This window comes from Zonotrichia leucophrys, chromosome 1A, assembly GCF_028769735.1.
Source record: "Zonotrichia leucophrys gambelii isolate GWCS_2022_RI chromosome 1A, RI_Zleu_2.0, whole genome shotgun sequence".
Taxonomy (NCBI): Eukaryota; Metazoa; Chordata; class Aves; order Passeriformes; family Passerellidae; genus Zonotrichia; species Zonotrichia leucophrys.
Genome location: NC_088170.1, coordinates 66,028,942 through 66,041,349, shown reverse-complemented (window position 1 = coordinate 66,041,349; position 12,408 = coordinate 66,028,942). Strand labels below are relative to the sequence as shown.

General features: G+C 41.6%; 1 protein-coding gene across 1 annotated transcript in view; it reads left to right on the top strand.

Moving 5' to 3' along the window:
• Positions 1-3,588, top strand: part of CDC123 (cell division cycle 123) — a 30,826-nt gene extending 27,238 nt beyond the window's left edge. Inside the window, exons 11-13 of the mRNA XM_064703027.1 lie at positions 661-789; positions 2,543-2,680; positions 3,472-3,588. Coding sequence (XP_064559097.1) covers positions 661-789; positions 2,543-2,680; positions 3,472-3,498 — 294 coding nt within the window. The 3' untranslated portion in view covers positions 3,499-3,588. The remainder of the gene's footprint in view (positions 1-660; positions 790-2,542; positions 2,681-3,471) is intronic.
• The last annotated feature ends 8,820 nt before the right edge of the window (positions 3,589-12,408 follow it).

Genomic DNA, 12,408 nt, shown 5'->3' with positions numbered 1-12,408 from the left:
AAAGTTGAGGTAGAAACTAGTGTGGACTAATAGTAATGGCTATATTAAAAATGTCTTTAAGTTATTCTTTATTTATCTGTGTCTGTACAGCATCTTTGAGGTTTAATGAGCTCCACCAGCATTTTGCACACCCTGCTCTTTGTTTTTAGGGTCCCTTGTAAGACCAAGAACAGCAATTTTTGTAGACTGCTGGATGGAAAGTTTTTCATGGAAAGCAAAATTCCTGTGTGGGCAATTTGGATTTTTTTGTTTGGTCGTATTTTGGGTTTGGGGTTTTTTTGTGGTTTTTGATTAGTGCTCTCCCCTATTCCTTGTTCATTCTCTCTGGGGATCTTGGTGGATGATGGGGATTAGCCAGAACTTTGGTGGGCTCATCTGAAAACATTCTGGCATAGCACTAAATTCACTTTATTTGAGCTCTGTCTGATCTTTTGTTAAAAAAAAAAAATCAAAGTAAATTAATACATGATAACTTGCTGTGATATAAAACTCTATGAGATAAGGATGTTAGAATATTTTAAATGCTTAAACCCAGGTGGTTTCAATTTTGACATCTTTTTATCTAAAGACTAAGCATGCTACAATAATGTGAGTATATGTGTATTTTGATTTTTTTTCTCTTTTTTGCTTTGTTTTAATTCATCTGTGGTTCCTTTGCAGGGTAAGATTTGGTTAATAGATTTTAACCCCTTTGGTGAAGTAACAGACTCCCTGCTCTTTACATGGGAAGAACTCACCTCTGGAAAAAACTTGAAAGGAGACCAGAGTGAAGGGGAAGCAACAGAACAGGTGAGGGAGGCTGAATAACATCCAGCAGGATTTATGGCCTTATTTTTGCTTTCTTTTGCTGTTACAATCAAATTGTGATGCAAATTCCATTGAAGTAAAGGAAGCTCCTGTGAAATGTAAACACTTCATATGTAAAATCTACCTTATAGTTCATCTCAACAAGTATCACCTGCTAGTTTTAGTTGCCTGCAAGGGGATTTGTAGTTCAAACAGTACAAGTCCATATTGCAGCTTTGACCCCATTGCAAAGAAGAAACCCTGAAACTTGCTTTTACACAGTTTTGATGCATTCCTGTTACTTTTCTATATAGTCACTTAAATTTCTACTTGGTTCTTGATATCTGTCATGCAGTTTCTCACATCTCCAGTTTTATGCTTGAGGGAAGACAAGCAGAAGCTTAACTTGTGTCACCTCCTCCTCTGGAATACCCTTAGCAAAGCCTTGTCCTCTGGTTGAACTCCCAGGACTTGCAGAACAAGGCTTTCTATCCCTCTTCCAAGCCACATTTCTTCTGTAAAAACAACTTCCCATTAGTACAGAAAGGGAGGAATAGTGTTTATTTTTTGTATTCCAGCTTTTTTTTCTCACTGCATCTTGAGACAGAGTCCTCACATCCTAACAAGCCCTTGTGCAGCTGGGTAGGAGATAGGAAGTGGTGTGTTAATGGACCTTGGGAAACACTTGGTTGTTTTCTGAGGAGAGGTGGCTGGCCAGTGTGGGCTTTTCTTTATTTCCTGGCTGTTGAACTGCATTAGAGGTCCCTGAAATGACAAACTTCATTGTGCTGATTTTAACATCTGGGAGTTTCTTTAGTCCTGTGGCCCTTTCCATAACACATTGGCAGGGACACCCCACTCCAGACTGTCCTTCAGGCCATTGCCTCTGTCTCACCCTGGGGCTGTTGCAGTCTGAAACCCATTCCATGAACCCTTCTGTTAAAATCTGTGTCTCCTTTGTGAGAACTCACTCCTAGTTCAGAGCTGTCTGTGGGACATGGGAATTTACATTTTGGGATTTCTTTTTCTCATTGCCAGATGCTTTGCACAGTTTTCTGTAGTTCAGTCCTGGATGAGAAGTAGAATAACTTGTCTTCATGTTTCATCTGACATCCAGTCACATAATCTGGTGTAAAGTTGCTGATCTTTCTTAAAATGAAGCTGTTTATTGCAGTACAGCTGGCAATTGCATGGCATGTCAATGTGTTGAACTGAAAATTATATCATTCTCCAAAACCTGGTGCTACAATTCAGCATTTAGAGATCTTTTTGGTCCTTTAATAGAGGTTTTTTTTCCCTTCAGTAAGTAAATTGGTTGGAAAGCTTAAATTATAAATTCAGTAAGATTATAGTTGCAAATGTGTTTAAACTGTGAAGACAAATCGAGGGATTCTATTAAAAAGATTTTTCTCTATCCAGATACGTATCTAGATACCATTGCCCAAAGTTCCTTATAGCTCCATTATTACAGCACTGTCACAAGCATGAATTTATTAAATGCATTAATAACTGATACACTGTAGAAACTTTAAAGTGAGGTAATGAAAGCCATTATTTCACTGTTTAACATGTTTGACATTTCAAATTGCTCCTAAGTGGGCAGAGGTTTTATAAGAAAGCTACAATTTTTAGAAAGCGCAAGTTTAGTTGAGTGAGTGCCAAATAAACTCATTGGCAGCGTGACTCAGTCTCAGGAGGAGTCCCAGGAACATTTCATATTCATGTCCACTGTTTGTTCTTGTCTCCTTCTCCAAAGGATTGCCCAGTGTTCCGCTGTACCAACAGCAAAGTCACCGTCCAGCCCAGCCCCTACCTGAGCTACCGACTGCCCAAGGACTTCGTGGACCTTTCCACAGGAGAGGACGTTCACAAATTGATTGACTTTCTAAAACTGGTAAGAAGTAGCAGGAAAAAAATCTCTGACCTTCCACCTTTGTGAAATAGACACCAAAGTCCCTGGGTCTCTGCTTTTGTTACTAACCAAGTGTACTAAATTACAGAAAAAGCAGTGTACGAAACCATCACACAATGTTGGGTTGATTGTTTCTGAAGTGGTGAAGTGCAAGCTTTTTACTGTTCTCACTTTGCTTAATTTTATTTTTATGGGAAGTAGCAAATGCAGTTTGACAAATCTTACTGAAGCTGTTTCCTTTCTTACTGAAATGTAAATATGAATGTAATATGAATGGAAATGTGCTTTTTGAATGCCTGGAGCTAATGCTTTTAACTTTTAATGGTTTTAACTTTTTTCTTTAAAAGTTACAAGACAAATGTATTAGGAAAAACCATGATAGAGTTGTTCCTTTTTCAGTCTCCTTTCTTTGTTCTTTTAAAGCACAGTGACATGAAGACATGAGTAGGGAAAGAGGGCAGGTTACCTGCACCTGCATCACTGCCTCTTGCCACCACCGTGATATTTTCTGGGTTTTGTATATTCCATGAGTTAATGACTAGGCAAATCTTGTTCTTTACTGGAAATAAAATCCTGTCGTTTGGGATAAGAGAGAGGGTTGATATTGCTCTCTTCCATTTGCTGACAAATTATCTCTTACTGTTCAAAAAAATGGCTTAGAAATGCAGTCACTGTCTAATCCATTGTATCTGGAACACTTGACATGATTTATTAGTGCTCTTACTTCAGATAACTGTGTCCTAACATTCTGAACTCTCCTGTTCTGTTGACAGAAAAGAAATCAGCAAGAGGATGACTGAGGTACCCAGAAGAATTACATTGAATTACAAGCAAGAAATGGGGCAAAATCTGTATTTAGCATAACTATTAAACTATTGATTTAAAGGAAACCTGCTTTTTATAGTCAATGAAAGACCTGAAGAGCTGTTCATCCCCAGTGTCTGTTGGTTTATGGAAAAGTGTAGGGAAGCTTTTTCAGGGAAACATGAAAGGTCAGGGTGAGTTCTCACTGGATTCCAGGTGCAAAGAAGCAACAGGCTGAGTGCAGCTGAACAAGTTCTTTCCATTTCTCATAATGTGAGGATTGATGCACAGAGCTGTGCCTTTGGACTCCCCAGTGTAAATGTGGCCACACACAATGCTTGTGCAGTAACAACATGGAGCATTCTCTGCATTTAGGCACTGTCTTGCTTAATATGTAGTCACAAAGAAAAAGGAATGTACATTTTTATCTGTAGGAACCTTTTAAAATTGTAAATTTATTTTGGTTTGGGAGCACGTTCCATCCTTTATGTAGAAAAAAAAATTAAAAATGGAGAAGGGAATTTTTTCTTTGTTACAAGGGCTAATATTTCATTTCAGAGAACAGCTATAGCTGTAGTAAACTACTTAAAGTTTGAAAATTTTACATACTCGGGATTTGAAATTCTGAATGCATTTAAAGTAAAGTAATATTTTCATAGTCGCTAAAGTGAAACAAAATTCATTTAACTTCACCAAATTTTATTTCATTTTCATAGTAAAGCTTTCTTGAAACCTGTTTTTTTAACATGATTACATACTAGACATAATCTGTGACTTTAATCTACATAATTAACATCAACCTATAATTTTATATACAGACTCAGTCTTGCTTCTTTTGTGTCACATCTCTGAGTTTCTTAGGAAAGCAATTATTCTTTCAGCTCTTAAAATTCTGTATTTGTTTGGTACTTCATGTTTTTTGTGTAAAGGAAAGCTTGGCTAAATCTGGGGAAACAGAAGCTCTTGTTACCAATTGCTGTTGTTTGGGAGGTGGGGGAGGACAGTTTTAGGTGAATCACCAGCTGACTTTTGGATATAGGTGTTTGTATGGCATCAGTAATTTATTAACAGTGTGCAGAGTCCCCATTGAAACAAAGGACATTTGAGGAAGCTCATAACCCCTGGAAACTGGTTCCTATTTCAGAGCAGTTATGTGATACTGTGTGTGTGTGTATAAAGCTGTTTGTGTTTCTTTGCCTTGCTTTTGCTGTCAGATTGGAATGGTGCTTGGTTACAATCTGTTCTTGGATGTTAAATCTGAGTTGAGTTGTTAAATTATTACCTAATGTCTTTATTTAGCTTCTGGTTTGAATGAAAACTTACTCAAGTTAAAGATTTTGCAGATTAAGAATCCACACATTGATGGAACATCACAGATGAAAGCTGCTGGAGTCAGAACAGTCTGCCCTGAGTGGAAGCATTGTTTGAAGCATTGGAACCTGCTTCTCAATGGCTTCTTGTATTCAAATGAGATGATATTAACTCAGGGCTGGGCTAGACCTAATCCTCCCATACTGCAGGAGTTTGGATTGGTATTTCTCACGCTCACCAGAGAGATAATTTGAGTATAAATGTCTCTAAATGGGGTAGGAACCTCAAAGTGTAAAAAAATTAACAAAGCTTTCCTCTTTGTTTTAAAGTTTCTAGCCATAACTTCAACTGTTGTGATGATCTAACCACACTTCTTCCTTTACACAGATGATGCCCTGGAACTTCCAATAGATCCAAAAATGCTTCTAAACCACAGATTATTGTCTTTAAAAACAAAATCTTAGTTTAAAGCTGGAAGATATTTCCCACCTCTTCCACGTAGGCTCCACAAATTAATTTACCACTTTCTCAGCTTCCTTTGCTGAATGTTCACCAGAACATATTTGGTGATGGGACCAGTTTGTTGGGAGCCTGTGCACTCTGGAGTGTCCCTTTAGGTGGGTAGGCTGGAGTTTTTCTCCTCTGTGAAATGCTGGCAGATGTCCAGCCTGAATTCATGGGCTGCTCAGCCAAGCTGAACTGCAGTTTAGAGTTGCAGGAACTTGTTCTGCTTCCTTTTGGTAACTCCTAGTGAAGAACCTTAAAAAGTAGCAGAGCAAAAATACTGATCCTATGTTCAGAACTGGTACAGAAACAATCCCCAGTATAAAAATATGATGTACAGGATCAGGTCCCCCAAAATACCATATCCTTACAGTTTGAATACATACTTTAGATGTACTTTGCTTTTTTCCCCAACTTTAGGTAATCAAACAGTGAATTTTATTTGGCTGTTAAATTAAAGATTCCTCTTCTAAAAGAATTTTCACTCTCTATGTCCTTTTGATCTCCTAGGATAATTAACAAACATTTTCCCTTTGGGGAGCTGAGGGAGCTAATGTTGGTAGATTAAAAATGCTTCAGATCAATTTTACACTGAATAGTACATGACACTTTTCTATTCCATCATAAAAGCAGTTTCTGCCTCTAGCCATCATATACAGAAATTAGAAAATACAAATTTCCAGTTGTTCAGGTCCTTGTTCATGGGATTTAATTATATCATCACCATTTGCTGAGTTAAGGGCCAACTGTATACTATATATTCCTAATTATATGCTTAAAACACAGTGTGAAGATGCTTGCAGTCTCATCTAGATGACAAACAGAAGCTTTAGAGGGAGGTAACATGCAATCATTTTATACAGATCCTGTGCCTGCCAAACCCTGCAGAAGTCTGGCTGTGTCTGATGGCTCCAGCAGTGGGATTCAGTTCTTGGGCTGCAGCTCTGCCAGGAGTGCCAAGGAAAAGTCCTCAGTGGATCACAGCCAGTGCTTGTGATGTTGAATCTCCCTGGGGGATAGTGGGGATCAGGATTCCTGTAACCCCATAAGCAGCAGTTGTGAACATGTTCCTGGTTTAGTTGAGGATTTGGAGTAATGCTCCTGTCCCTCTGGGCTTCAGACTGTCCATGCTGTCTGTTCTCTTTTGACTCTTCTTTCTCCAGTGTTGTCCATGTCTTTCCTCATCCCTCAGCCTCTTATTTTGGTAAATATTAAGATCAGAATTGGTAGCAGCAGCAGCAGCATGGATAATACTGAGCTGAATTTTTAAACCTCTCTCTATCCACTTTTCCCTCCCTCTTACACTTTTTTGAGTGGTGCTCTAAAAAAATCCCTAAACTGTAAAATTAGGGGAGAAATATCCAGGCCCAAGTCTCAATAAAATTAGTAGCACTTGTTGGATGCTGATCACAGATTATAAAAATCCACATAACTGCATCTGGCTAGCAATCTCACCTGTGTCATTGTTACATACTCACCTGCTGCTCATGTCCAGGGTGCAGAGGAGAGGGGCCCTGTGAGATGCAGTGCAGGTGCCCATTTGAGCAACAGAGACCCTTAGACACTCCTGGTTTCAGGCTTTCAGGTGAGCATTGCCAGGTGGAAGGACCCAAAACCCATCAGGGACACTGTGGAGATGGGTAATAGCATGGCACAAACCTTTGTAAAATTCCTTCTGTACCTTTGTGCATGGCTGAGTTCAGCTTTCACAAAGTGCTCCAAATGTGAAGTGTGAAACAGCCAGAGAGGAGCACAGGGTGTTTGTCAGTGAGCATAAATGGCAAATCAGCCTGGCAGCTGGTCATTGATTTCAACCTTAGAGGCCAGAAGTATCAATTCTGGTTGTATTTGGACACATGTTACATTTTGCACATTAGTTCAAGAAATAATACTGAACTAAAATATATATTTTTGGCCAAGAGAAGATGGACCTGAAGTGTAACACAGAAACAGACCATAGTGTTTTTGATTCATGAAGGACACTGGCTAACACTGATACTTAATAAATCTGCCTTAGCAAAAGCTTGTCTGGATGTTGAATTAACAATGTCTTCTATTTGAATTTGATGCCTTCTGTAAAGAGACAATCTCCAACTTGTGGTCATCCTGACATTATACAGAGCTAAAATAAGACTTGTTGCCTTAACTGCTATATTTTGTGTCATCTTGAAGCTTTCTCACAGAGCCCTTAAGCAGTTTTGTGTGATTACAGGATTTTGTAATAATAATGACATTGGTACTGCAGTAAGTCTGGTTTGGGGTTTTTTGGGTCTTTCTTTTGGGGAGGGCAAACATCCTGTTACATTTCATCCTGTTACATTTCTTCATGTGAGCTCTTGCAGCAGTGGGTATCCTACCTGGCTATGAACAGTGTTCTGATTTCTCTAAGGCCCTCTGAACACCTGGCCAGGCTTCTGCCAAGGATGTTTTGGCAGCTTGTAGGGAAAAGTTGCTTGGCTGGTTGGTCAGAAACACTGACTGCTCAGGGCCTTTCTTCAGGGAAGGTTGCAAATTACAGCTGAACTTCCAGGAGAGATTTGTGGCTCCTAAGCAGCATTACTGTCCAAAAGAGGAAAAATAATCAATTCTTTTTTTTAGTCTTTTCTAGTCTTTAGGGCTCAAATCCAGCTGGGGGAGGGGCTTGAAATTTTGGATTCTGTCTTGGCTTCTGCTATGAAACTGTCCTGACAGACTGTAGCACTTCATTGATGTAAATGAATTATTCATGGGAGCTGGGACTGTAATATCCAGGAGAGAGAAGGAACATGTGAAGCTGAAATGTCTGTAAGCAGTGTGAGGAATGCACAGGAGGAGCTCAGCGTCACAGGATGTGTCAGGAGTGATTGATGTGCATTTCAGTGCTTTGGAGATGAATGGCAGCACTGCATCACAGCCCTGTCTGTTGCTCAGGAAAGGCTGGGGGCACTGTGCTGAGCACCAGCTGTATTTCCAAAGCTTGGGAATCACACAATGGTTTGGGTTGGAAAGGAATGTTCAGTGCCCTCTAGTCCTCAAATGCTACCAGGAATGGGGTGCCCACAACTTCTCTGGGCACCTGTTCCTGTGTCTCATCTAATTCATCATGAAAAATTTCTTCCTTAATGTCAGTCTGAACTGATCCTCTTTCAGTTTAAAGCTGGTGCACTTTGTCCTGTCGCTCCAGCCCCTGGTAAAAGTCTGTGTTTACTATAGGCCCCTTGAAGCACTGAAAGGCTGCAATATGGTCTACCCAGAGCTTTCCCTCAAAGGACAGGCGTTCCAGCCATGGCATCATTTTTGTGGCCTTCCTCTGGGTTTGCTCCAGCAGGTCCCTGAGCTGATGCAGCTCTGCAGGAGGGGTCTGAGCAGAGCAGAGGGACAGAACCCCTGCCTTGACCTGCTGCCCACGGTGCTGGGATGCAGCCCAGGACAGGTTTGGCTCTCTGGGCTGGAAGTGCGTATGGCTGGCACTTGTGCTCAGTTTTTCACCCACCAGTATTTCCAAACAACACTTGAGAATCTGTTGGGAAGGTGCCTAACATGGGAAGACTTGAAAAGACAGAGAGTTAATAGAATTTTTTCCAGAGAACTGTTTGTATTTCAGGAGGTACAAGGTGTTGTTATTCTGGAGTTAACTGTTCTGGGTTGCAGTCAGGCTTATTTGAAGCTTAAAACTTTAGAAGTCAGAAGTAATTCAGGTGGAAGTGGCCGTGGAGTTGGCATTTGGTGCTCTGGAGACAGCAGGGAGATGAGAGAAGCAGAATAAGGAGCTCAAAAGGCAGTTTTGGTAAGTGTGGGTGTCGATGCCTGGATCCATTTGGGAGAGGTGGGTGGGATAACTGGAGAGAGGTGCTTTTATAATGGCCCATCAGCAGTGTCCTAATGTGAAGGGAAAATGGCACAGCAAGGGCTTGTAAGGATCAATCAAAATGAAAACTGCGGAAATCTGAAGGAAAGACACATGATTAAGTGAGAAAAGATGAGAGGATGGGGAAAAAATGACAGATGATTCAGAGAAAACTGATGCTGTTAAATGTTTTCTTTGCCTCACTATACTCTTTTTCCTTTTTTCAAGGAAAAGAAGAAATGAAGCAAATTAACACAATTTAGCAGAAAAATTGCTATTGGTATAAAGCCAGAGAGGGCATTGTGAGACCCCTATACATTTTATTTCAGGGTCTGTATTTTTCCATATCTTTGTTAATGGCTGGAGCAGTGAAATAAATCCATGGCTGGCAGTGACTTGAGAATACACTCAGGCACTTTGGAGGTTTGTATCAGAATTTGAAATGGCCATAATACATGGGGAAAATGGCCTGAAATAACGAGGAGAAATTTGATAAAGGCGAGTGCAAAGAGCTGTAGTTAGGAGGAGAAATCAGACATTCGAGTATAAATGGGTGAGAGCTGGCAGAGCAGCAGTGCAGTGGGAGTGGATAAGTTACAGTAGAGACCATTAAATGCAAGGTGATAATAAGCTGTTGGGGGAGGATAAAGGCAGGTGTCATTCTGGGCTAGCAGGAGAGAGGGATGGAAAAAATGAGAGATTATTTTGTTTGATGAGAGGATGGCGCAGTGAGATGTGTCACTTTAGGCACAGTGTTGTAAGAAATACCTGGGTCACTGGAGAGTGGCCAAGAGTGAATAAAGAATCACAGAATAATTCAAGTCAGAAGGGATTCATAAGGATCATTGAGTCTGGCTCCTGCTCCTCACAGGACTCCCTAAAGTTAACTGTGTGACTGAGAGCATCATGCAGACCCTCCCTGAATGCTGTCAGGCTTGTGCTGTGACCATTCCCCCAGGGAGCCTCTTCCAGTGCCCAGCCACCTGCTCAGTGGAGAAACTTCTCCCAGAGTTCAGGCTGGACAGCATCCCCAGAAGGGAAATGTGGCTGGGAAATGGGGATAAAAAGGAGGCTGCATCCTCCAAAAATTGGAGAGATCCCAGGGGAATGTCCCATGGCCTTTCCCTTTATTCTAATAAAGTAAAAGGACTCCTCTGTCTCCTCTTTGGACATAAACCTCTGGTGTTTGTGGATTAATTTTCCTAACACCCTTGAGACCTTTCCCCATCCTGGTCACCCTTCTCTGGACACACTTGAATATTTTGATGTCCTTCTCACATTGTGGTGCCCAAAACTGCCCCCAGGACTTGCAGTGAGGCTGCCCCAGTTCAGAGCAGAGCAGGACAATCCCCTCCCTTACCTGCCTGGTGCCTGGTGTATCCCAGGGCATGGCTGGCCCTCCTGGCTGCCAGAACTCATTGTTGACTCAGATTTCACTTTCCACAGTTGTGTAGATTCAGAAGATCCCCCTGAGCCTTCTGTACACGGATCCCTCCCAGCTCTCCCTGCCTTTCCTCACAGGAGATGCTGCAGTGTCAGACATTTCTCCAAGGAGCACCCTAGAAATGGTGGACAACTTTGAACTCAAATTGCTTAGAAAAAATTCCTGTAGTCATGAAACATGTTTTTGTAACTGCACTGGATGTCAGGCTCTAATCCCAGAAGGAACAACTTGGCCTGTGATACCACATTTGGAGGCCTGTGCAGGGTAGAAAGGGGCAAACTTGCTTTCTCTGTGTGTTCTCCGAGTTATTGCCTGCTGTTTCTGTGACAGCAAGATGTCCCTTGTGTCCTGGTTTTGGGGTCAGGAATGTACTGAGAGCTGCCTCCAGTCCCTGCTGTTCCACAAATTCATGTTTCTTCCCATCCAGGACTGCTTAGGCACTTGAATGGTTATTTTGGCTAATTATTGCCTGCTGCTCTTTCAGCACACTCCTGCCACTTGTGCCCTGGGCCCAGGGTCAGGAAGGACTCTGTTCTCTGGGAGTTTTTTTGCTCATGGGATAGTTCATTGTTTTCACAAGAAAATGGGATTTATTAGAAAAGGCAAAATCAGGCTTCTTAAACATGGGAAAAGGGGCTGAGCTCTATGCTGTTCCTAAAAGAAATCAGCTAATAAATATAAAAGATGAGCAGGGAGAGCCCTCAGAAGAGAAAATAATCCCAGCCCTAAGGCAAGCTACAAAGAGAGTCTGGGGAATTTGCAGGAATAATGCTGATTGTGCTCAGTCTGACTTGAGACCCTTCCTCATCCTATTCCCTCCCTTTCCATGTGGTGTGAAAATTTTGGCTTTATCCAGTGAGATAACCCTCCCCAAACTTCAGATCACCTGGGGATGCCACATGCCCTTTCAAAGTGATATCCATGCTGGATTTCACTGATTCCAGGTGAAACCCTCAGTGCTTTCCTATCTCCTTTGGGGATGTGAATGTTCAGCCTTCTCAGCACACAGGGCTGAAGAGGAAAGGAAATTCAGCTCCAGCCCTGGGCTTGGATCTGGGGTTTCTCCCTTTTCCAGGAGGCAGTGATCCACAGCAAGAAGTCAGAGTCCAGGAATAGCATTTGTCTCTCATAGAAACCATTTGATTGGCATCCCTGAGCTGCAAAAAGCCCCGGTGGGCTTGGTGACAGATTCTGCTCGCCTGGAGACAGGTTTTTCTCTCTCTGCTCACAGCAAGGGGAAGAAAGCTCATCTGGTACCCTTTGTGCTCCCATACACCTGGGAAAGGGGTAGCAGATCTTTTGGAAAGGAGATGCAGAATGGGATCATGCACGTAGAGGGAGGGAAGTGTCTGAAAGGGCTCTGTCTCAAAGGGTTTTTGCCCTTTGGGGTTTGGTGCTTTTGGAGTGTGACCGTGTTCACAGGGGTCTTAGGATGAGAGAAGAGACGAGGATCTGACTCCATGTTTCAGAAGTCTTGATTTATTATTTTATGATTTATATTACATTAAAACTATACTAAAAGAATGGAAGAAAGGATTTTATCAGAAGGCTAGCCAAGAATAGAATAGAATAAGAAAAATGATAACAAAGACAGCTGTCTTGGCCTCTCTGTCTGAGCCAGCTGGGCTGTGATTGGCCATTAATTAGAAACAACCAACATGGGCCAATCACAGATGCACCTGTTGCATTCCACAGCAGCAGATAACCATTGTTTGCATTTTGTTCCTGAGGCCTCTCAGCTTCTCAGGAGGAAAAATCCTAAGGAAAGGATTTTTCATAAGAGATGTCTACGACACTTTGGAGTGTGAATAACCTCAGAAA